At 37.4% G+C, this 24,387-nt stretch overlaps 1 protein-coding gene across 1 annotated transcript; it reads left to right on the top strand.

The window, feature by feature from the left end:
• Positions 1-1,354: 1,354 nt before the first annotated feature.
• On the top strand, positions 1,355-13,337 carry LUM (lumican). The gene is made up of 3 exons (XM_064450739.1): positions 1,355-1,632; positions 4,681-5,577; positions 12,295-13,337. The coding sequence occupies exons 2-3, from the start codon at positions 4,701-4,703 to the stop codon at positions 12,447-12,449; spliced, it is 1,032 nt and encodes a 343-aa protein (XP_064306809.1). The 5' UTR covers positions 1,355-1,632; positions 4,681-4,700; the 3' UTR covers positions 12,450-13,337.
• Positions 13,338-24,387: the final 11,050 nt, after the last annotated feature.

Raw genomic sequence — 24,387 nt, 5'->3', positions numbered from 1 at the left:
TTCTTCACCTACTTAGTTTAATTCACTATGATAAGCTCACTGCTTCACATTCACTTATATACCTCATTCAAATAGCAATGTAGTTATGGCCTGTCATCAGCACCTCTTTCCTAGCTTGTAAATGGTTCTGCCACGCCAGGGGGACAGGCCTGATGTTAGAACATCAGAAGATTAACATTTGCTCCCTATGGGCTGCACTGGCACTTGACACTCTGTCTTGAGCAAATTTGTTTGCTAATTGCATTATTGCAGAAGCACAGAGGTCTGTAACCATTTGGCATCTTTCCTGTTCTTGGTGAAAGGCCTTTCTGTGCTCCCAGTAACCTGCACTGGCATGGAGGCCCAGGTACATCAGCAGCAGACTTCGGGGGAAGCCCACATCCAGGCTCCTCTTCTTCAGGAAGCTGTTAGGGTTCGCCAGCCCAGCCACATCCTGTACCATGACTTTTCATAAAGATAGGCGGTTGATAACAGACAAGAAACTTGATCTGTACCCACAATAATTACAGTTAAATACACAAGATACTTTAAAATAGCTTGTGCGTGCTTTCCATATGCACATTTCACATTTGTCCCCATCCTACTTTATAAGAAAGAGCTTGAGCCCCACAAAAAGGAAAGACATCCACCATTTACAGATAAGAGAAGGTTTTTATGAAAACATTAAGACCCACTTTAAACAGTTACTGTCTTAGTGCATTATTTTTTGGCATTGCCTGGTGAAAATAACATCTCATCCAAGCCTTAAGATGCATTCTTGAACTACATCCATGGAATAAGAAACAGACAACGTAAAGCTGAGTAGTTCCAGATTCTGAAAAGCAGGAGAAAGCTCTAAGTATAAAAATGAACAAATGAATAAAGTGAGTTTACAGTAACTGCTGAAAAAAAGTTCCTGGGATGTGTTTTTATTAAACAAACACACATTCAATTACCAAAGTAAACCTCCAGATCAAGTAAATTCCAATACTTTGCAGAAGCAACTTTGAACTCAGTATTTAATGCTGTGGAAAAGGCTATAATTCAAAGATAATCCTGCATCTTTTGTTCTGATCCTCAAGCTAAAACTTTTACTAAGGATATTTTACTGTGGACATAAGATAGTTAAAGAAAAAGGCAGAAAAATGAATGAGTCATTTGGCTGAAGAAGCACAGCAGCATTGAGGTCTGAGCACTATTTGTTAGCTCATGGCTAGCACTATAAAATAAGTTGGAAAACAAAAGTCTGTTTGTAATTTGTTTTATAATCTGAAATGTTTTCCCTCTAAAATAGAAAAAATTTCTTGTATAAGGCTATCGTTAGTGGTCTAAACTTTCTCAGGTTTGTGAAACACTGATCATTCTCTCATCCCACAGGAATAACAGATGGGTTGTCCTTGCACAAAATATGGTATCCACCTGCACTTCATTAGAGAGCTGCATTTTTCTACATGCCACACCACAAGATCACCATGATGACATAGCAGCTTCAGAGAACAGCGTGACTAGGGCTTTTTTTTTTCCTTCCCTCTTGTAACACAGAGGATCTGGCAGGCTTTTACCTCCTGACACTGTTTACAGCATATATTGGTCGATACAGTCCCTTATTGCATCTGCTCTGGGAATTAAGGAAAGCAGCTTCAAGGCAGTAAGGTAAGTGCTGCTGCATGTTTTAACCGTAATGTTCAGCTATTTAAAAGTAGCTGTAATGGGAATGTGAAAACATGTCAGGATAGGTTTGCCAATTTGTAAATTGAACACAAATCAACAGTTGCTTAGTGGATTCACTTTCTCAGTTTCCTTAAAACAGCCTCACATATTTTGGGCATCAGTGTTGCACTTTTTTACAGCATGTTTTGTTCTACTTCAAAGGAAGAGTTGACGTACAGTACAAAGAAATTTGTAAGACTACTCATTGTTTACTTATTCATTCATAATCTATTAGTAAGAGTTCCACAGACTCCATTTGTTAAATAATTTTGCTTCATTTTACAAAAAGACAAGGTATCCTGACACTTAAAAAATTAATCAACTAAACAATGAGAGGAAAATTATGGGCATTTTGAAATTTTTAGTTAATTTTAAGGCACATTTGTAATATAGTATTGAAACTTCTTAGAATTAAACCTTTTGCAAGCTGTGTAAGATGTTATGCTGCAACATTAAGGTATATTCAGTTTAAGGCTGAGTGAATGATAAACTTATATTCATTTTGTTTCACAAGAACTTTAGAATTAAGGTAGTATAGACTAGCTCCAAAATAGTTTGAATAGTCTGTCTACTCTACTGTAGTAAACATTTTTCCAAAATTGTGGATTTGCCATTTAGTATGTTTTGGCAAATTGCCTGAGCAACTTCACAAATATTTTCACAGGTATTTTACAATATAACTGCTTAGAACATACACAGGCAATTAGTTCAAGCATGCTTATGTTAAGAATCCATTCTGATATTATCTTTTGGATTCATATAGTTCAGTGCAACAAACAAGCATGTGTACACAATCTATTTACCTTTTATGCTTCTGACAGAGAAACATTTAAATACATGAACAAGGAATCCATTAATAAAACAAATTAACTACACTACTTATGTACTTTACTGTGGTATTTGATGTCACACACATGCTCATATGTCCTTGGACTATGGAATTGTCACCTACATTTTAAAATGTTGGTAAAATAATTCAAAACTATCTAACTTTTTTAATTACTTCCAGGGTTCTGCAGAACAGTTAAACATTGTACACTATTTAAAAGAACAGTCAGGCTATGATGTCAATAATAAAATTTGATACTAGAAGAACAATAAAAATTGAATTAAAAATAGGATGTTTATGCTACTTTATCAGTAAGACTGTAAAATGATACAGATGTGTAAAAATGTCACTGTAAGGCCAAAGACTGTAGTCCAAGAAGTTCATTACACTCTGACTTATACTTCAAATACAGAGGCAGTTAGTCCCCCATTCTTAATATTTAGTACCTAAATAGGACCAGATTTTGAGCTGAATTTTGTCACTGTAGTGTCTTTGCTTTCAGAGGAGCTGTACTTATTTATACCAGCAGGGGACTGAAGGTTGAGTTTGCATGTTCTCATGTAGTAATGAAGAACAGTCAAAGGAAATTACACTGATAACTCATATTTCAATGATTGCTCTATCCTATGGTTTGTAATTAGATAAATGTGATGGGACCAACACCGTGGAAAAGATATGCAGTCGTCCTCCTTATTCAGGGGACAGCAGCTTAAAATCTGGCAGAGGGACTTTGTGGGTGATTGACTGTAGATAACATGAGAACATTTTTTAAAAAATCTTCATACTGTACTGCATGAGATCAATAGGCCCTGCTTAGAGGTACTTTAGTTGAGATTATTAGCTGACAGGAATGTGATGTGGCTTTTATCAAGTCAATTAAAGCAAGAAAATTTAGAATTAGGGAAGACTTTCTAGCTATGGCCCTGCATTTTAACACTAGTCTGTGTAACGTTAAACAATGCCAAGAGCAAACTAACTTACTCTGCTGGAGGACGGCCCAAATGTGAAATCAACATCTGGTGGTCTGTTTACAGGCTTCACATACTTTCTGAAATTACTTGAGACCAAGAACATTCTAAGGATTTTCTTAATTGTCCTACTCTCTGTACAGTAGTTGAGTACACTGAGCCTTGACTTTTGCTGGTGAAAATCAAAGTAAGCTCACTGACTTTAGTGATGCTAGACCCACTTTTCCAACACAACACCTATCTAGGTAGTAAGAAATAAAGCAAGATATTAATCTTCACATATTAGCATCTTGTGGAGTATCTGATGAGGAAGGTATGCCCTTAAAAAGTAAGGTGAGACCACTCATATTGGACACTGAATGTCCTTTTACTGTATGTGAACTAGAAGACCAATTACTGAAGCCAGTGTTTTATTATTCTATTGTTTTAGAATGGTCATACAATGTAATCAACACATTTATTATCGTATATAAAATTTGCAAGAACATTTGCAGTACCTGAAATTCAGTCATTTCAGATCCACTGTAGATCCATATTAGACAGAGTATACTTGTGCACACATATGCAGTGCTGGTTATTTTACATGTCCAGGAAAATACGCTATATATTTCTATTAGCTTGTTCTCTAGGTGAATATGAAAGTTAGTGGATCATGCTTTACTGGACATGATGCATGAGAAGAAGATATTTCGATCTACAGGCATCTTAACAACACACTATACAGCAGATCATTACCCTCAGTTTGTAACTTCCTTGGCTTTTTCAAACTTAAGTGAAATTGCCACATGTTACGTATGTATGTGGCAATTGTTATGTATGTAAAAGGCGATTGAGTATATTGAGTATATTAGGAATGCTTGATAGAATTTAAATGGCAGAACTGCCTATGAACATGGCCTTTGGACTTTATCATTGTTCTTGTGACATAATGAATGAATGCAGGAAGAGATAATGTTTTACTTACAACAGCAGAACGGCCTACAGTTTTGCATTACAAAGGCAGATTATAACAAGACAGGGACTGTAAGTTTATAGTAGTAGCAATGCAATAATAACAAACTAATATATTTTTTTCTTAATAAATATCTTTAAACAGGAAGACTAAATGAATTAGTTTTTAATTGTAATCTTTCTGTAGTATAATTTCAAATATTGTTAAAGTTATAACTTTTTTTATTCCCTTTCACCATACAGGGACAAGAGACATTGCAAAGATGACTTTAAACTCCCTACCTGTCTTTCTGTTACTGATTAGTGGCATTTTTTGCCAATATTATGAGGGTCTTGTAGATGATTACGGTTATGATCCTTTTGGGCCATCCTCAGCAGTCTGTGCCCCAGAATGTAATTGCCCCTTAAGCTACCCTACTGCCATGTATTGTGACAATCTTAAACTGAAAACCATTCCAATTGTACCAAGTGGAATAAAATACCTTTATCTTCGAAACAATATGATTGAGGGCATTGAAGAGAACACGTTTGATAATGTAACAGACCTACAGTGGCTCATCCTAGATCACAACCATTTGGAAAACTCAAAAATTAAGGGAAGAGTCTTCTCTAAACTAAAGAATCTGAAGAAACTTCACATTAACTACAACAATTTGACTGAAGCTGTTGGACCACTCCCCAAAACTCTGGATGACCTGCAACTAAGTCACAACAAGATCACAAAAGTCAATCCTGGTGCGCTTGAGGGGCTGGTGAATCTGACTGTCATTCACCTCCAGAACAATCAGCTGAAAGCAGATTCTATTTCTGGGGCTTTTAAAGGCCTGAATTCACTTTTGTATCTTGACTTAAGCTTCAATCGCCTTACAAAGCTACCAACAGGACTGCCTCACTCTTTACTTATGCTGTATTTTGATAATAACCAGATCTCCAATGTTCCCGATGAGTACTTCCAAGGTTTTAAAACCCTGCAATATTTACGTTTATCCCACAATAAATTAACAGATTCTGGAATACCAGGCAATGTCTTCAATATCACATCACTAGTTGAGTTGGATCTCTCCTTCAATCAGCTGAAGAGCATTCCAACTGTCAGTGAGAACCTCGAAAACTTCTACCTCCAAGTCAACAAAATTAGCAGTGAGTTGAATTTGCCTATTTTCAATATTATTTACCACAGTCTGGACACTGATGGTCAATGCAAGTACCTGAAGGGGTAGATCAACCAGTCTTGAAAAATCGTACTGGTTAGACTGTTAGCGAACTGCCATTCCTCTGAGTGTTGTCCACATTAATGTTAAAAGACAAACATTTATCTGATAGCTACTCAAGTTAACCTTAAAGACAGAAATTTATGCTTTCATTCTAATGTGGGTATTATTGGCCAAATTCTCATCTCATGTAAGTTGGAGTAATTCCATAAAAGCCAATGGAATTGACTTATACAACTGAAAAAACAGTGGGAAAATTTTAATCAGTGTAGAAGATGTTCAGAATTTGTAAGTCAGCAAATAGAGAGAGATATCAGCTGCTCTAACTCTGGTATGTGCAATCTTTCAGAAGAGTAGTAGCGAAAGTGCTGGAGGGAGGAGAGAGGGAGAACACAACCAATTCATAAGGTATCAGGCACAAGGCACAATGAAAAAGATACAACAAATTAACAGCATTTTTCTCTTTCCTCCCTTCTGTCATGCAATATCTTTCCAAACCCATCTTGACTTCAAAAGAACCGCCCCTGTTGTTTCTTCTTTTCATTCCCATTTCCCACACTGCATGATCAGGTGGCAAGCTCATCTCCATTCAAGTATGATTTGAAAAAATGTTCTTTCTGAAGTCAATAAATGTCACAGTTTGCATGAGATCATGGAGGTTTGTACTGAGGCAGGGCTTTTACGAGGCTTCTTAATCCTTGAGGGGGAAGGAGGTGTTGGAGAGCTGCAGAGGCCTCACCATCACATCAGAAGCTCTCCAGCTGCACCTCTGCCAGCGGTGGTCCCTGAGGGAGAGGCAGATCTGTCAAACATAACAGTGTTTCTTCAGGAGGACTTACATCTGTCTAGCTGGCATAAAATAAGCCACAAACCACTCTCTTCTGTTTGTTTGCTTGTATCCATCAGAGGTTTAGGTTATCAGTGTTAGCTATTCCATACACAGCTAACTCCATACAGACATAGCTTTTAAAGCCAAATATTTTAGTGCTGATTTTACCAGACATAGGGCAAGACCTTTGGAAAAGTTTTGCACTTACTATGCTTCACATTTTCCTCAACATTATGATTTTTTTTTCCTATTACATCTCAGTTCCTTGTTTTGATGAGGGAAAACAATGAGTTAATGCTTCCTACCTGAGGCACCACATACAGTGACCTGTAGAGCTCTATCAGATACTCTCCCTCTCCTAAAAGAGCTAACAGTGATGATGTTTAATTTCTCATGAGATATACAAGGCAATTTTCCCTGCTTAGAATGGTTGTTCTGAGCCTTCTGCAAGATACTCAGGTACCAAGTTTGCTTGCAATTCACATTTGCAAGAACTTCTGAGCAATATTTGCAACAACTTAATTTTGCAATGAAAGCTGTATTTCCAGAGTAATGGTCAGCAGCAGAGGGGGATGGTGTGAGGAGTGGGTGTCCACCAGCTACTGCTGCACTGTCATTGCTACCCTATGGACTGGTGAAAGAGAACTCTGATTTACTGTTTTTTGCTTCACCATAAAATCTAGCAGGTTTCAATAACAAATTTTCATTACTATATAAATTCACAGGCATAATATTGTGTTTCCTAGGATGCTAACTGACAAAGTGGGACAAAATTTAGTCAACAGTAAGCATTTCAGTTTAATGAACTATGAGATACAGGGTGATCAAAGCCTTTGCAGTTCACTGTTCATTACACCTGACCTACAGCTATGAGTGCTTGGTCTTTCTAAAAATTGAGTTGATTGACCTTTGAGTATTTCAGCCTCAAACAAATGACCAGTTTCTTTTCATAATAGCTATTGCCATTTGCCAGACATTTGTGTAAGGATGACTGTAAACAAGGCAAGCTTCCCTTCCATACTGTGGTACACTTACGCTGTGAGAGGAAAACCTCTGTAAAGATAATTTGTCCTAAAATGTGCAAAAGGTGTAATATTTCAGATTATGCTTACATAGCTTAAAGTTTTCACTTATACTTAAAACTAACATGAATATATTTCTCCAGAGCTCTTAATTTGCTACTGTCTCCCTTTGTCTCAAGTACCTTTAGTCTATCAAGTAACATTTATATTTGTCTAAGGAAGAATAGTCTGGTTCCAACCCTTTTGATATTACCACAGAGAAAGGAAATATTTCTCTAAATTATTGTCCATGAGTTTCGTCCTAGGCTTGCTACAGTTGTTATGCGTTGCCATACCTAAAAAATTACCTGTTTGGGAAATATCTTCGCTTGAGTGATATGAGCTTTTTGAACAAAAGTTGATGAATATACATTAAAAAATATTTGTAGCAGAATTGGCTTCACTTCAGTATGTTCTGCCTTCATCTGTGATGTGAAGAGTAGTGGGCAAAGTGGATAGCAAACTGCAATGAAGGCAAATCCAAAGTCCTCTGATCTCTACCATCACATCCATTATATTGAATATAAGTTAGGTATCAGCTGTATACTCCATCAACTGTACTTGATGCTAGTTGCATCTCCAAGCTAACATAGGACTATGGAAGGTTTAAAAAAGCTTTTGCTTTCTCCATACCTCAAACCTAAACTGTAAGTTCTAAACTAAAACTTATTTTTAACATATTTTTTATTAGTAGTAATTTAAGGGTAGAATTTTCTGTTTAATAGCAAGTGGTTTGCTACCATGCTTTAAGATGTCATTAGGAGATATATACACAAACACACACACACATATTCTTGTTTAACAGACTCCTCAAGGCAAAAAGAAACTCTTCAGTATGGAAAAAAGTACAGGAATCAAAGAGGTTCAGTGATACAAAAAGAGTCCAAAAGCAGACTTCTCCATATTCGATTTATACTTGTAAATGATTAAGGAGAGAGTTGTTTCCATATGAAACCCCAGCAAGAAAATACCATGTGAATGGAATATAACAAGGAGGAATTTGAAAATGTTCCAGGGGACAGTTAATGGGCTACATATTCGCTCCAGTCCATCAGTTGGATCAGTATCTGTACCATAACTCTACTTATTCTAAACAGAGTTAGTTGTGGAGGTGCTTTATGGTCTTTTATCTAGCTCACTCAAACTATTCCCAGAGGATTTTTTGATAAAGGCCTGTGCAGAAACAACTCAGATATGATTACTGTGGGACCACAGACCAGCAACGATGACTATGGGACTTCAATTCCCATTAGGATTGCCAACTGTATTCATGCCCGAACAAGGAATCTTTGAACAGTTAATCTTCCTGTCAGCTAAAGGCTGTCTACACTCTTTACGTACAAGGGATATACTCTCACCTAGCATATAGTAAAACAATAACTCTGTCTAAAAAATTTGTGTTTCTATACTCCCATTTTGCTCTATAGGTATTGGAAAGGAGAGGAGAGGAGAGGCGAGGAGAGGCGAGGCGAGGAGAGGAGAGGAGAGGCGAGGAGAGGCGAGGAGAGGAGAGGAGAGGCGAGGAGAGGAGAGGAGAGGCGAGGAGAGGAGAGGAGAGGCGAGGCGAGGCGAGGAGAGGCGAGGCGAGGAGAGGCGAGGCGAGGAGAGGCGAGGCGAGGAGAGGCGAGGCGAGGAGAGGCGAGGAGAGGCGAGGCGAGGAGAGGCGAGGAGAGGCGAGGCGAGGCGAGGAGAGGCGAGGAGAGGAGAGGAGAGGAGAGGAGAGGAGAGGAGAGGAGAGGAGAGGAGAGGAGAGGAGAGGAGAGGAGAGGAGAGGAGAGGAGAGGAGAGGAGAGGAGAGGAGAGGAGAGGAGAGGAGAGGAGATGCCTGTTCTTGACTTTTTTTTCTCCCCCAGATATTTCAAATATTCAGGTAGTTTGTTAGAATATCAGAGTTTCTATGTCGACAGACACTTTTAGTGAGAAAATACTTGTTCAGCTGAAAACTTAATTTTCATCCAATCCTTATTCTTTCAGTGTCTAGTTCATGCAGGAATTCTGTGTTGGAAAAATAAGAATGCCACATTAGTGGCAAAATTCCAAGTACCTGAATATCATAAATTCAGGAAGACTTTTTAACACCTGCAGTACTAATAAGTGTAATAAAGAGGGAAGTAAGCTACTGACATATTTTATGCAACAGTGTTCTAGTATCACTGATTGCAGTTCCTATAGAGATCGTGTAGGTAACAGCACATCAAGTGCATTCAGAAGAACCACTTATCTTATTTTCTGCCACTGGAGACTGCAATTAGAAAACAAATATGTTTAATCTGCTTCTAAGAACTGGCAATTATATGAACTGTATAAAAAATGAATATCCAAATGCAAGCAGCGTGCACCAAATATTGGAGCTAAATCCCACTGAAGTCCATGACAGAGTTCCTTTGACTTCTGTGATGACTAGATCTACATCCACTTCCAATGTGGTTTCAGCCTCATAAATAGTCAGCACAGCTGAGTATTTTGGTAACACAGATAAATTTTGTGGTTTACATGCATGAAGTTTACATCCTTTGAGTAGTTAAGCATCTACCCAACTTGTATAAGCATACCAGCTTTTGCAACCAAATGTTAGTATTTATTCTCAAAAGGAACAATAAAGAAGAAATGAAAAAGTAGATTTAGAAAGTTTTTAGAAGCCTGCCTTCCACAAAAATACACTTACCATGTCGTTCCTGAATTATAAGAAAATGGAAAAAAAATCTATGTTAGAATTCATATTTATTTTAATCTTTACAAATTACACCCAAACTATCTGCAGAAAACTGGACCTAAATAGTTAATGGTATAGCCTGTAAGTCAAGCAAATGAGTTCAGTCTCAGGAACTTATGTTTTCATTTAGCAAAATTCCACACAGATCTAATCCTACAAACATCAGATTTTAAGATCCTAACTCACAAGAATCATCAGTTCATTTCAGCTGATACATTCTGAATCGGAGAAGTATCAGAATTGGTCTCCAAGCTTAAAATTATACTATATTGCAATATGGACTGCCCAATAAATGTGCCATTAAGGATTCATTTTACCTCCTACCCTGCCAAAACAAGAGTGTGCAATAAACAAAATCTAGGAAACTGTTTTGATTTGCTGTAATCAAATCAGTGACCAAGATCTAAAATTCGAAATACATTTCCTTAATCCCTACTCAAAACAACTTATTTTGTGAAAGATACAAAATCTTCACCCATTCTTCAACTTTATAGCTCTGTCTCCAAAAAAATTACCTAAGCTGTCATGCTTCAAAGAGATGCCTGAACAGATGTGTATACATTTATACTTAGTTTACACAGCCATGTTTCATCAATGATAGCAGATTAATGTAATGCCAGTTCTGAAAGAATCCAACTGAAGTTAAAGTGGAGATGTGAAATATACTCCCTCCACTTCCTTTACTACTACAACATGATATAGGTTATCACATTTTCTTAGATGAGTTAAATAGTCATGCAGAAAAAAAATATAAGGTGGTGTTTTCAAAAGTCCAGGAATGACCTTTGACTGGCAGTTAAAATGGCATCTGGTTTTGAGAACAGTACCTTGATTTCTCAGAAATTTGAGAGCTAGTCATTTTCAACATAAAAGCAACTGAAGATATGAAATTTGTCTGCATAGTGGTGAATGAGTTTGTTGAAAGAGTCCCTTTAAACTCTTCTTTGTGAATTCAATTGATGTCAATGCCCAAAGAAGAACAAGCCTTTTGGACTACTTCTTTAGTAGTGATGGAGCTTTTCAGTTGACTCTGGCTGACTCAAAGGAAACATGGGTGAGAATGAAGGACTGTCTTGTAGAACTAATTACACAATGTAGTATGCAGGGGATATCAAGTTTATTCCTGTACATTCTCTGTTGAGGATAGGACTTCTCTGCGTTACAGAGGTGTATAATATGTATATGTGTGTGCTTATGTACAGTAAGCACATAATTTCTCTGCTTCATGTAATTTCTAGCTTACAGTTAATACTACTTAGAAGATACAAGGCATAGTTTTCCTTTCAAGACCTCTCTGATGTTATGTGAACCAAATAATACTTCAACTGAATAGAGTCTATATTCATATTATGATACATAAATTACAATAAATAGAAATATTTTAATAAATGTTTTTTACGTTTATACTCGCCTTCTAATCCTGCTGTTCTGGAAAGGTTCAACTATACAATTTAAATGTAAAACTCTTCCTCATCCACAGCCCCAAATTTCATTTTGAAACTAGTAAATCAAAACAACGTATCCAAAATAACATTTGACACATACACCCATTCAACTGCCTGTTCTTAAGGGTAAGGCTGTATCATGGTTTCAATTTCTCCAGAAACTTTTTACTTCCTTTGATATCTTATGTAGCACAGTTTTACCCTTCCATCATAATGTACCCAGCATGATTGATTCCTCCCTCTGCATCTCCAGATGTACTGGAGATTCATTTTTCTCTTTTTTTCATAAATAGCAGATTAGACCTCTATATAAAATCTGGAGTCTTAAAAAAATAAAATACTGGGAGCACATAGCACTTGAAAAACTCAGTCTGTAAATTCTGAACCTCTCACAACTAATGGAAAGAACCTCTCCTGACACAAGCCCCTGTAAACCTATGGGGAATTACATCAGTGGACAAGCAAAACATTGAAAAATAGTAGAATAAATGCAAGGTCACAATTTGCAAATAAAATTTTAAAAGCAGAAAAATAATGGTTTTGTCTTATTTATCCTAATTATTCATGCGTTCTCTTATTCATGTTTCCTTTGTTTTAGAGTTCCCATTGAGCAGCTTCTGTAAGGTTGTTGGGCCGATGACGTATTCCAAGATCACACATTTGCGCCTGGATGGAAACAATCTCACTCGAGCTGACCTGCCACAGGAGATGTACAACTGCCTCCGGGTGGCTGCTGAGATTTCACTGGAGTGAGATACCTGGGAGCATACAGTTCCCTTCTAGGGGCAGTAACTACAGGAATTACATCATGATAGCTCTTTAAAATTAAGATATGCCTTAAAAAAACTGTCAATCTGCATATTATCCATTCTGTTTGTTAATATTTAGCATGCACTTGGCAACCTTAAGGGAACGTGTGCATATTTATACAAATGGTTGCATTTAGAAGCACAAGAACGACCAAAAGCAGTGCAAAATGTGCCTTCATCTGGCTAGGTAAGTGGATGAAAAGCATTCAACTTCATAGAAATCTATGTCAATGCATACAATACATGCCCACAGGTACCAGACTTCTGTGTAAGTCAGGTGGGTTTCATCAGAGTGCTGAGCAGTATGGGCTAGCCTGTGTAAATACAAGATTCCTCTCCAACCAATCCAACTTCCTTAGTTACTCATGCCTTTTTCATATGGTTATCAATTACAAAGGAAAAATGATTTAACGATCTAAGAACAATTTAAAATATATGAAAATATGTGTTCAGAGCACATGATGTTATTAAATTAACGGAATATGTGAAAGATAACAGGGAAACAAACATTTTTCAGGTTAAAAATTGTTTACTCTTCTTTTTGTCATACTTTCATTTAAACTTTCATGGTAAGATTTTTATCCATTGCTGGTATAATTTTTATTTCAAAATAAGACATGTATACAAGTATTTTTATTCAATTACTTGCATGCTACTTTTAACCAGATTGTAGAAAATAAAACATAGCAAATAGTATTTTTGTGTCCATATCATTGTCAACTATGTTTCAGTCTTTTATAAATTGAAAAAAAAATCAGGTTAAAACAAGATAATCTAAGCTATTCTATTATTATTAAAATTTATTGTAAGGTTAAATAAACTGTTTTCTCTACTTTCAAGTTTCAATATGTTTGTAAACATATAGTTTACCATACTCCACTGTGCTTGTGTCAGCCATTAAGTTGATGCCTCATGGAGTCTGCAGTATGGGAGTCATAGCACTATGAAATAGTGCAAATTAATTTCTCAGCATTTTCAAAAGAACAATGAAAACTCTCAGAAGCCACAGACAATAAGTAAAATGCAGCTCTAGCTACTCATAATAGAGGGATGGTAGTATATTCTATCTGGGAATGAATAGTCCAAATATTGTCAGCATCCTGGAACACACAGTAAAATAAATAAGTTAGTGAATTAGAGGCATAAATGGCTTGCTTGGAAACACAGATCATCCCACGGGTACTATTTTCTTTTCAACTACTATACTATTAAACACTTAAACAGAAACTCTTCTAGTATCTATAGCAAAAGTTGAAACTATCATCGCTGAAAAAAGAAAAACCACACCAAACCATTCAGTCAGTACATTGCCAATTCCAGATGTTCAGAATCAACACACAGTTCACAAAGATACCTGGGACCAAAACAAAAGGAGACATGCAGGAGACAATAGAAATATTTCCCTCCTAATTTTTGTCATTTTGGAATTCATTGGTGTTATTGCTTTTTTTATCCACATACATGACGGCTTGAAAGTAACCTTTGTTACAAGTAAGCTAGAATTTTCATAGAAGAATGAAGTCTAAAGCTGGGGCTTTCTGAATACATCAGAGTGGAAACCACTATGGTATAGCACCTAGGCATTATAAAACAAGAGAGGAAGAAATAAGTGCATGCAAAAAAACCCCAAAGAATGGAAGAAGATATGGAAACAGTATTCAACCTTTTCCACAGGGATTTTAACCCAGCTGTCCCCTCCGCAGGAAAATACACTAAACCCTAAGACCTCTAGAGCACAAACTGATACTAAGACATGTCACCACATATCTGTGATCTAGCAAACAGGATAGAAATGTAAGAGAAAATGGCATTTGACAGTATGTTTTTATCTTGAATACTTCTTTCCTGTGGTTCAGAAATTCCCAGTTAGTTGGAGGGAGATAACATTGCACAGCTTGCTCTTCACACTATCTGAAAAAAACTACAATATTAGGTCCTTCTGCTAAAGAAGAAACGGGACACTCTATCTGTTTGCTTCCATACCGTGAGACACAGAAGCACAGGTATCTGCTTCTGCATTAATGAATTGGTCTAAATCATTATAAAGACTTTTTGAGTTCCCAATATTTACATATCTTGCAGAAACAGGCAACAATATACATGCATCTTAGGTCTCAGTTTATGAAAGCTACATGAATTTTCTAGGCACTAGGCAGAAATGTAGGTGTTTGGGAATACTTAACAGAGCTAGAGACTTGGAAACTGCTTCACTGTAACTTGCAATTTCATAGAATCATAGAATGGTTTAGGTTGGAAGGGACCTTTAGAGGTCATCTAGTCTGACCCCCCTGTAGTGAGCAGGGACATCTCCAACTAGATCAGGTTGCTCAGAGTCCTGTCCAACCTGACCTTGAATGTTTCTAGGGATGGGGCGTCTACCACCTCTCTGGGCAACTTCTTCCAGTGTTTCACCACCTTCATTGTAAAAAATTTTTTCCTTATATGCAGTCTAATTCTATCCTCCTTTAGTTTAAAACCACTACCCCTTCTCCTGTCACAACTGGCCTTGCTAAAGAGGTTGCCCCCATCTTTCCTATAGTCCCCCTTCAAGTACTGGGAGGCTGCAATAAAGTCTCCCCGCAGCCTTCTCTTCTCCAGGCTGAACAACTCCAACTTTCTCAGCCTGACAATTTCTGCCCTTCCTGGAAGAGAAGGTAATGGTTCTTGGCTTTAAAGCCCTCAGCATTCTGGATACTGAAAAATATGATGCATACACCCCTGTTCCCACCTAACCTGATGATAATATAAACTACATATGTGTACAGGTAAAACATGTTACTTAAAATTAGGCAGACATGAACAGATAATAACAGCTGCTGTAGCATGGAGAAAGCAGAGTCAGTATATTAGCCTGACCTAAATTCCTTTAAGGGCTACATAATATGGAGCCTATAGTATATCTATACAATTTACTTACAATATGTGTCCCTCCTTTTTTCAGGTCAAAATGGGTAAATTTGTCATGACACTTTCATATGAAGTTTTATATAGAAGAATTTTAAAATATCGAGATCTTTTGGAAAGACATGAATTTGAGCAGACATAAAAAGGAAAGTTTCCTACTAATGTCACAAAAAGCAGTATTACGACAATATACAAAATCAGTAGACAAAAAGTTTACCCATGAAATTTCAGGAACTGGTCTGCAAGTATGATGCACAGCATGCACAAAGATAGAGTCACCTATATGTATAAAAGACATTTTTTAATATTAAATTAAATTACCGAAGTTCCCTATAAAGAACAGGCAGTGATTCACATGAATTTCTGGACATAACCCGGAAACATAAATCCTACATGCCCTCTACTGCTTTACAGAGTCCAACACAGTTAAATGGATCAAGAAAAGACTGAGCAGTGGTTGATTACAGCTGTTCTTCTAGTGCAAGTAACCTGGCAGGGTCCCATCCCTACTCAGAAACCTTCAGTTTTACTGAAAGGGAATAAATAGGTAGTTGCTTAGCATAAACCAAATTATTTTGAAAACTGGGAACAAGGTGGCAAGACATCATTAAGAAAGGCAGTCTGAATAGTTATAGACACATCTGCAACAAGCATAGACTGAAGATGGTAGAGACTGTGAGGTTTTAAAGCAAAATGAAGTTCAGTAAAGAGCCACTAAGATGGAAGGCTGCGAAGAGAACTTCCCTCAGCCTCTTCCTTTCCAGGCTGTGCCAAATCACTTCCCTTAGGCTCTCTGAATATTACATATGCCCCAGTCCCATGATTTATTGCAGTCTTCCACTGCCTAAAAGAGCAAGATAGAAAAAAGGGCCGATTCAGAGGTGTACAATCAAGGGACAAGAAGGCAAAGGAGAAGTTCCAAAATGAGAAATTCAGGCTGGGCATACAAAGAAATCCTTCACAATGAGCGTGTAAAGCTCTGATGCAGATTGCCCAAGGAGGCTGTGGGCTCTCCATCCTTGGAGATTTTCAGAACTTGCATGGGCAGTGCCCTGAGGAACCGTTCTGGATTTGAAGTTAGCCTTATTTTTAGAAGGAGGTTGATCTAAACTACCTTCAGATGTTCCTTCAAACTTATTTATAATTTCTGTGAATCTGTGGTTCTAAGAATACTAGTAACCAATGGGGGACAATATAAGTTTAAATAACCAGCTCTACAGCTGAAGAGTTTTGCATTAAATTCACGTGGAAAATTTATTGTTTCAGGTTCCAGTCCATAATTCAGACTCCCATGATACTCACAAAATCATAACTCAGCTAACATTTGGATATAGATTCCACAGGTAAGAACTGTGGAAACTTTCCTTCGATGCCCAGATGTCTGCAGCTGACTTGTGTAAATCTGCTCCCATTTTGACACTTGTGAGCTACTGAGTGCTGGCAGTCAAGTCAGAGATCCATCCCACCTAACTCTCCCATGTGGGTCAGCATTGGCAAACGTGCTTCGAAGTCTATGCAAAATAAGGGAAACAGTCTATGAGCTACCATCCAGACAGAGTGCTCATGGAATACATTTTTGTGCTGAACTTTTTTGCAGATTTAGATATTGGATAAAAGACCCTCAGTCTGTAAGAAAGTAACTTAATCGGTAGGCTATACATAGCTTTCATGGATAAATATCTCTTAAATCTTTTCTACTTAATGGGAACAGTTCAACATTAGCACAGGGAAAGAAAAGGAGTGCTAACTCTGTTCTTCAGAACACTCACCTTGAATGTAGGAATGTCAGGTTCAGGTGCCTGGGAAAATTATCACTTCACTATGCAAAACCAATCAGCCTTAAAAGAAGAGGCTGAAACACTTTTAATCACACTATTCTCTGTGGCATCTGAGATAAAATTGTGGTTGTGGGCTTAAAAGGAAATAATTGTGCCCATATCTCCACATCCTGAACCACAAGAAGGATTCCACCAGTCCTTTCTGAGATGTGACCTGCCTGATGTGCCCATCTGGAACGAGTTCAGAGGTGAGACTGAATTGCTCAAGGTTGTGCTCACTGAATAACATAAACATTTTGCCCTGAAGATTTCAGTTAGGATACTTTAAGTTGTCTTCAGTTTGATAGCTTTTGTGGACTCCTAAGGTTTTAGCTGGGTTTTTTTTTCTGTTTGTGAGTGTGGTTTTGTGGTTTGGTTTTTTTTTTGGTCAGCATCTATATTCCTCCATCAATGTATAGGAAGGTAAAGGCATATAATCAGGAGCTGAGGATTTCATTGGGTAGCAGCATATCTGAAAAATTACATATTGTTACTCTTTGGTGTTATAAACCATGATTCTCTGTGCATGTAACCCCATCTACATGTTTTTTTTTCAGGGGAGTTATCCTTCTTTTCAGAATTTGAACTCTTAATCTGCAGATCAGAAAACACAGAATTTATAACAAGTCTTGAATACCTGAATAATTTTTATTTAAGTATAATCCCCCTTATGTACTACCTCTGCGGTACAACATACCTTTTAATTCCGAAATTGTTAAAGAAAAGCAAAATTTAAAGGGTCTTAATTAGAAGGCAGTGAAGAAATGAGGCAAATACATGAAAGGAGAAATGTTAGTTATAGTCCAGATGACAGTGTGGAAGCACAGGGATTTGGTGAAATGCACCTGACTTCTGAACAAGAGGAAAGCTTTATTTTGGAAAAAGTACTACTGTTCTGGCAGAAGCAGACAAACCAAACCCACCTCATAAGGAAATATATAAAGGATCATGGAGCTTTTTATTCTCTCCAAGAAAGCAATCTTCAGTGACATTTTGAACAACAGTGTCTGAATCCATTGTTATGAGATGTTTAAAGATATTTTTAAATGTTCATGAAAAAAAATCCCACATTATTTTAAGTGGTGTATAAGTGCTGCCTACACCTTCTGTCAGATCTGGTTGAAACAATTAAACCACCATAAGATCATACTGATTAGCTTATAGGCCATGTTTTCATAGTTGCAGACAGATCTCTATTATCGTATCTCAGCAGCAGAGGTGGGAAAAATCATCCAAATATTTTCTCAGAATCAGACCCTGCAAGTGGGTTTTTTTGTTCCCCAAGGGACCAGCATGAATATCAGTGAGAGAAAGCAATTCAGGTGTGGGATACCAATATGAATTGTAGCACATTTCTTTTCCAGAAAAAATAATAATATAAAATTTGCTGACTTTAGGCTTCTGTCCTTCATCAGACATGGAAAGTCTCACACATCTCATATGTCTTGAGAAACTGCTTGCTAGGTCCACCTCTGGGCACAGCTGCACTGCCTGCAAGGCTGGTAATATGGATTTTCTTGACAGACAGATGGAATCCTTGCTGAGGTTGATGCACCAGCGCTCAGCAGAGAAAGATACTGTTATAACACTGACCTGGAGAGCTTCCATGCCGGGAGTTCCATGCTAGTATGGAGGTTGCTGCCCCGTTATCTTTTTTACTGCAGTTCAATCAGTTCTTGTATTGCTCATTTAGCACAAGGATTTACAGCTATGGAAGTAACTAATATGTAGCCTTTGCACCCGCAAAGAGAATCGGTGAGATTTAACTATATAGGTAGCTACACTGTGTAAAAGAACATTTTTGTCTTTATCCCTTGTCTCCTAGCGTGGGGTAAAGGTGCAAGACAGCAAGTCTGGTCAACCTGACTAGAGCAGATATTCCAAAAATTACAAAGACACTTTGGAATATATTGAATAATATATGTAAAAATATATTTCTGCTGAAGATAATGCTTTTATTGATATATGCGTAAGATTTCAAAGAGAAGTACTGGGAATTTTTAGGGACTCCATACCTTGTAAAACAATTTAATAATGAGCTGTCTTCAAGCTAAACAAGGCCAAGTACTGCCTTTCAAAATTCCTGTTTTCATGAACTTTCCAGTATCTCATTGTGTGCATCTGCAATCCATCTTGTTCTGTAGACTGGTTTCCAAACTAGATAAGCAAATGTTTCCTGAACTTCACATTCAGACTTTGTCATTATGACCCTTTTACTGCCAAAAAAAAAAAAAAGAGTAAGACTAATAAATTCTCAAAATTATGTGTACCATCACATTGATTCCATGAAGAATTTGGGATTCTGTGTGTAAAAATGAGATGTTTTTATTCAGGTTCTTAAGTTTGGAAGAAACTAAGAAAAGTCATCCCCCTGCAGTATTTTCATTCCTACCCTAGATTAAAAATTATACATATGTTGTTCTTAATGAAAACCACAGCCCTGATATGAGGTGTATATTATACACAGACTGCAGAAAAGAACTAGACCTTTACCTCTGGGAGTCCCAGCAGCCACTGCTGATGAGCAGGGAATCACCTAAGTTAAGAGTAGGCAATGCTGGAGGACAGCCCTGACTGTTTAGGGCCTCTGGAGTGCTGCACAGTGCTTGAATAGGGATGAATTCTCCCTGGAGCTGGGTTCCAGAGCTGTCTTCAAAGAAAAAGGTAGTGTCAGTTGGCACCAAAGTGCTGGGTGTTGAGGATTTTCATCTGCAGTATAAAGACTCAGTTTCAACATGTTGCATCTGAAAGGATAATTAGTGACGGGAGTATTTGTGGTGAGGGAGACTCTAGCATCAAGGCAGGAAACAAACCTGAGTGCTTTGGAAAATGCCAGTTCTAGAAAATTATGACCAACATGAAAGTTTAAGAAAAAACCCCACATATTCTAATGTTTAAGTTCAGTATTTCCCAAGAGTATCTGCATTAAAAATTAGACAAAAAAACCAAACCTACAATTAATGGAAAATAAAAGAAGTGCTGGGTTTTCATATAGCTTATGTCATTTGGCTTTTCTTTTTAAATAATAAAAAATGCACCCGAACCTTGAATTTCTCATCTGGCAGAACCACTATAGCAAAGCTTTATTATACGGGGACTAAATATTTTTTTAAATTAAATTGTGGGAGTGCTCTTTTATTAAACTCTTGTCATTTATTTTAGGGGACAGATCTTTCTATAAGTCTAAGCTTCTTGGAATTCATCATCCTATTGTGGGAATCTAAAGTGAAGACAAATTCAAATATTTTTGGACTTCTTTAACAACAGAACAAAATAAGAGAACAAAAGTAACACTAACACCTCACAGTCTGTTTTTACTATCTTAATGGTGTCTTAGAATATTTAATGCATGATGGTTTACTTTTGAAAAATGCACATTTACAGAATGGCCATCAGGTGACTAATTCATGTTTTAATTTACTATTTGTTGCCTGGAAAATATAAATCATCTAAATAGCCACATACAGGCCCAGAACCTAAGGTATGTGTGTAATTGATAAATGCACATTAGATATTTAAAGTACATTTATCATATATATTGGTACATCTAGCATTTTAAAAATTGGGTCCTTGGGTAGGATAGATTTGTTTCAGTGTTGGAATAGTTGAAAGCAAGAAAACAAATTAAGGTAACAAACTGACAGCCACATTTACATAGTAGGTAAACTAAACCTAGCTAGCCAAGATAAATACCAGATCTTGGCACTGTGTCGTGGAACCTTTGGGGTGTCACTGCAGTATAGAGCCCAAAACAGAGAGGGAAAGGGAACAGACAGCCAAAAATTTTCTTAATGAAGCATACTCAGGAGAGCACTATATTTCCCATAAAACTGAGCCCTTTTGCATAGTTATTCTCTTCTGAAATGTGTTGCTCTGCAAGGATCTCCTTAAGCTGAGCTACTCATTTCTCACTGTGGTTTTTAGAAGGGAGTGAAAGTGTGCAGAAAGTAAACTGCTAGAATTTTGTTTCTGGGTTTTTAGAACAGGATCCCATCCTCCCAAATCTTATATAAACAAGGTGTCAGCTGACATTTACATTTCACAACTTAAGCTGGCCCAACCATTTTCCAGGATTCCCTTACAGAATATCTCCTAATCTAATCTGAAAACTCCCCAGGTAAACTCCCTATACTTTAGCTGCCTGCGTATGAACAGAAACGTCTATTTAAATGAGATGCAACTTCTCCCGCTGAGATATCTAGGCAGGCAATCTGAGGCTTCTTAGGAGAGGTGCAGAGTTCCTGCTCCTGTCTGTTTTGGTTTTACTTTTTCACCAGGAATTATGTGGAGTAAAAGGCATCTGTAGGAGCAGAGGATCTGGAACATCTGTGCTGGCCCCTTTGATCTGTCTGCACTGTCCCTTGTGCTAGCCTGAAGGGCTCACTCATCTGCTTTATTTTAGAGTCTTTGGTCTTGCCGAACTTTTGTGGCTCCTTTTTAAAAGGAGTAGCAGATATTAATTGGGATATATCCCTGTCCGGTGATCAGGGAACTGTTGGGAAATAGGTTTGTCTTTCTGACTCCAAGTAAAACTCAGAGCTTCCTACTCTCTATTTCAAGCAGCAACGCAAAAAAAGAGAGAGAATCACCACTACATGCCAATCTTCAGAACTTAAAGAGGCAGACTGAACCCTGAGTAAATGTAAACACCTGCCTTAAGTGGTCTGCATGGCTGCCTGAGCTACCAGTAGAGTATATAGAGAAGGGTACATAAACTAGAGTTACTCTTTTCTATAGGTTTTGAAGCATCACCTTTCTCTAGTCATCATGAACAGAATTTAAGAGGGTGTTTCAGAAAAACTGCCCTTTGGAGCAAGACATCTTGTATTTTAGTAAAGCAGTACTCAAATTAGGCACACTGGATTGCAGCCTTTGTTAAATGGAGCAATCCACAGGGCTGGTGAGTTAGCTCTGCTTGCAGTATACTCCTGGGTTTGCTGGTGATGAACTATACACATGCTTGATGTTTAACAGACCTTGCTTCGTATTAAATCTGAGACATATGGCAGCCATTACTGAAAGAAAGTGATTCATTTTTTTCACCGTCAGCAACTTCGATGCTGAAACATAAAAACAGCTCTTACAGCACACCCAGTTGTCCATATCTCCTCCCAATGGGTCTTTCTAGTCTATGTTTTTAGCCCTTCTAGTCTTTCTTAAGCTTGTGGGCTGTTCTAGTCTCAAGTATGTACATCACTCTGCTCAAGGAGATGTTACCACCCTCTGCAGTTGTTGGTTCTCCTCACTTTTTTTGATTTTTTTTAATACAGATTCTCTTATTACATTGATTAACAATGTGGTTTGCCAGGAGACATATGGAGCAAAAATCCTGTAATAGCTTGAGACATCTTCCTCAAACTAGAATACTCCCAACAGTATCTTTTAAAAGGTTTCCAAAATTCAGAGAGTGGGCATTCACAGTATTTTTACTGTAATAACTTTTCCACTTCCTTTTATTGTCATGCAAATACCTTGCGTACTGTTACGTTTTGGTAGATTGTTTGTGTTTCATTAATATTTGCCTCTGATTGCTCAGCTTTACAAGTTAAAAATTGCCTCATTAACACAAAATTCTTAGCCCGCTCTTACTGAAAATAAGGCTCTGGAAAGTGTCTCAGGTTGGATACTCAAAACAAAAAGTCTCCCAAACCATTAGTCATTTTTTAAAATCTTGGCTGTGGTCTTTTATTAGTCTGTAAAACTTTATCACCACATATTGCACCCTTTAAATAATAAATAGTAACACCAGATGATGGAATACTGAACAAAACAAGCGTACGACAGAGAATATGTGTGTAATCTTGAAGGTTTCATGGAAAGCAAGCCTTTCTGCAAAGTCTCCTTGGGCACCCAAGCCATCACTGCAGAGATCTTTGCAAAATTTTGAGTGCACGTGAGAATATATATTACAGTTATCACACCTGTTCTTCCAGATTTTGATGACATTTTCTGTCATTTTTTTCTGTTCTTTGTTTGCATCAGAAGAAATGAAAATTCACGTTATTGAGAAAATCTTAGCAAATGTTTTTGGTGTTTTCTTGTCCTAGTGGAGAACTGCTTCTTTGAATGGGATGGCAGTGTATGTGTTTGATAAGGATCAAATACTTGGCCTCCAAAGCCACAAAGGGCAGACTGTGACATGCTTCTCCCTTGCTGAACAGTAGTTCATACTGCCTGTCACAAGGTAACCAGCAAGTCCTTCTGCCAGTGCCTTCTATGATAACATAATGAACATCTGTACATGATTAACAGGTTAAAGGGTAAATTCAGACCCCCGTAAAGCATGCGATAAATCAATCTTCCTTTTTTTTTTTTTTTGTTAAATGTGCAGCTTCCGGAAATTTGAATTTAAGTGTGTCACAACAGATATCTGCCACCAGGACTCCCCATTTTAAACCCTCAGTATAACAGTCTTTAATGGTGAACAGACCTCAGTGCCTCCACATTCCATCTACACACTCTGCAGAGATTTAGCACAAATGCAAACCAGTTTTAAGTTGCACTGCCTGGATTTTACAAGAATCATAGATGCACTTTTAATGGTGATGCCTCTTTAAATTACTCACAACTGAACACACAGCCTTCATACAGTGGTGCCTTTGTCTCTCCCCAGCTCTCTTCCATGGACTCCAGCTGACAAGCCTCCTCATCATTAATGTGTGGTACCTCATCTGCTGCAGGAGTTCAAAGGAAAAAATTTAAGGCCTAGGTGTTTAAAGTGACACTCATAAAGAAAAGTTTAAGACATTATATCTAATTTTTGTGCTTATAAATAGTACATCTGCTTAAAGATAGGAGCTTTATTTTTAGGTATAGAAGTAAATTTTTTTTAATTAACTTTTGAAATATTCAGCTTAGTATGCATGAGGGAATACATTTTTTACCTGGCTTATAAGAAAGCCCTAATAATCTCTAAAAGATATTGAAGGGTCTGGAGTTCTAGCAGAGAGAAACACTTAAGCATTTGTTTTGTTTTTAAGCACATACTTAAGCCATATAAAAATTACTGGTAGTAAGGATGTATTTTTTCCTAAACAAAAACCAAAGTAGTACAAACATATGAAAAAATTTTATGACGTGTTTAAAATTATTCTTGCTGAAGTCACTGGAAGCTGCCTGTGTACTTAGGGGTTGCTTTCTTTTTTTTTTTTTTTTTTTTGA

This window comes from Phalacrocorax carbo, chromosome 1 (genome assembly GCF_963921805.1).
Source record: "Phalacrocorax carbo chromosome 1, bPhaCar2.1, whole genome shotgun sequence".
Classification (NCBI taxonomy): Eukaryota; Metazoa; Chordata; class Aves; order Suliformes; family Phalacrocoracidae; genus Phalacrocorax; species Phalacrocorax carbo.
Note: the sequence above shows the minus strand (reverse complement) of the source record. Positions and strands in the feature narration are given on the sequence as shown.

Bases quoted from the DNA above. Each gene is read 5' to 3' on its own strand.
- LUM (XM_064450739.1), top strand. From the start codon at position 4,701: ATGACTTTAAACTCCCTACCTGTCTTTCTGTTACTGATTAGTGGCATT. The intron at 5,578-12,294 runs GTGAGTTGAATT...CCTTTGTTTTAG, and splicing joins CCAAGTCAACAAAATTAGCA to AGTTCCCATTGAGCAGCTTC.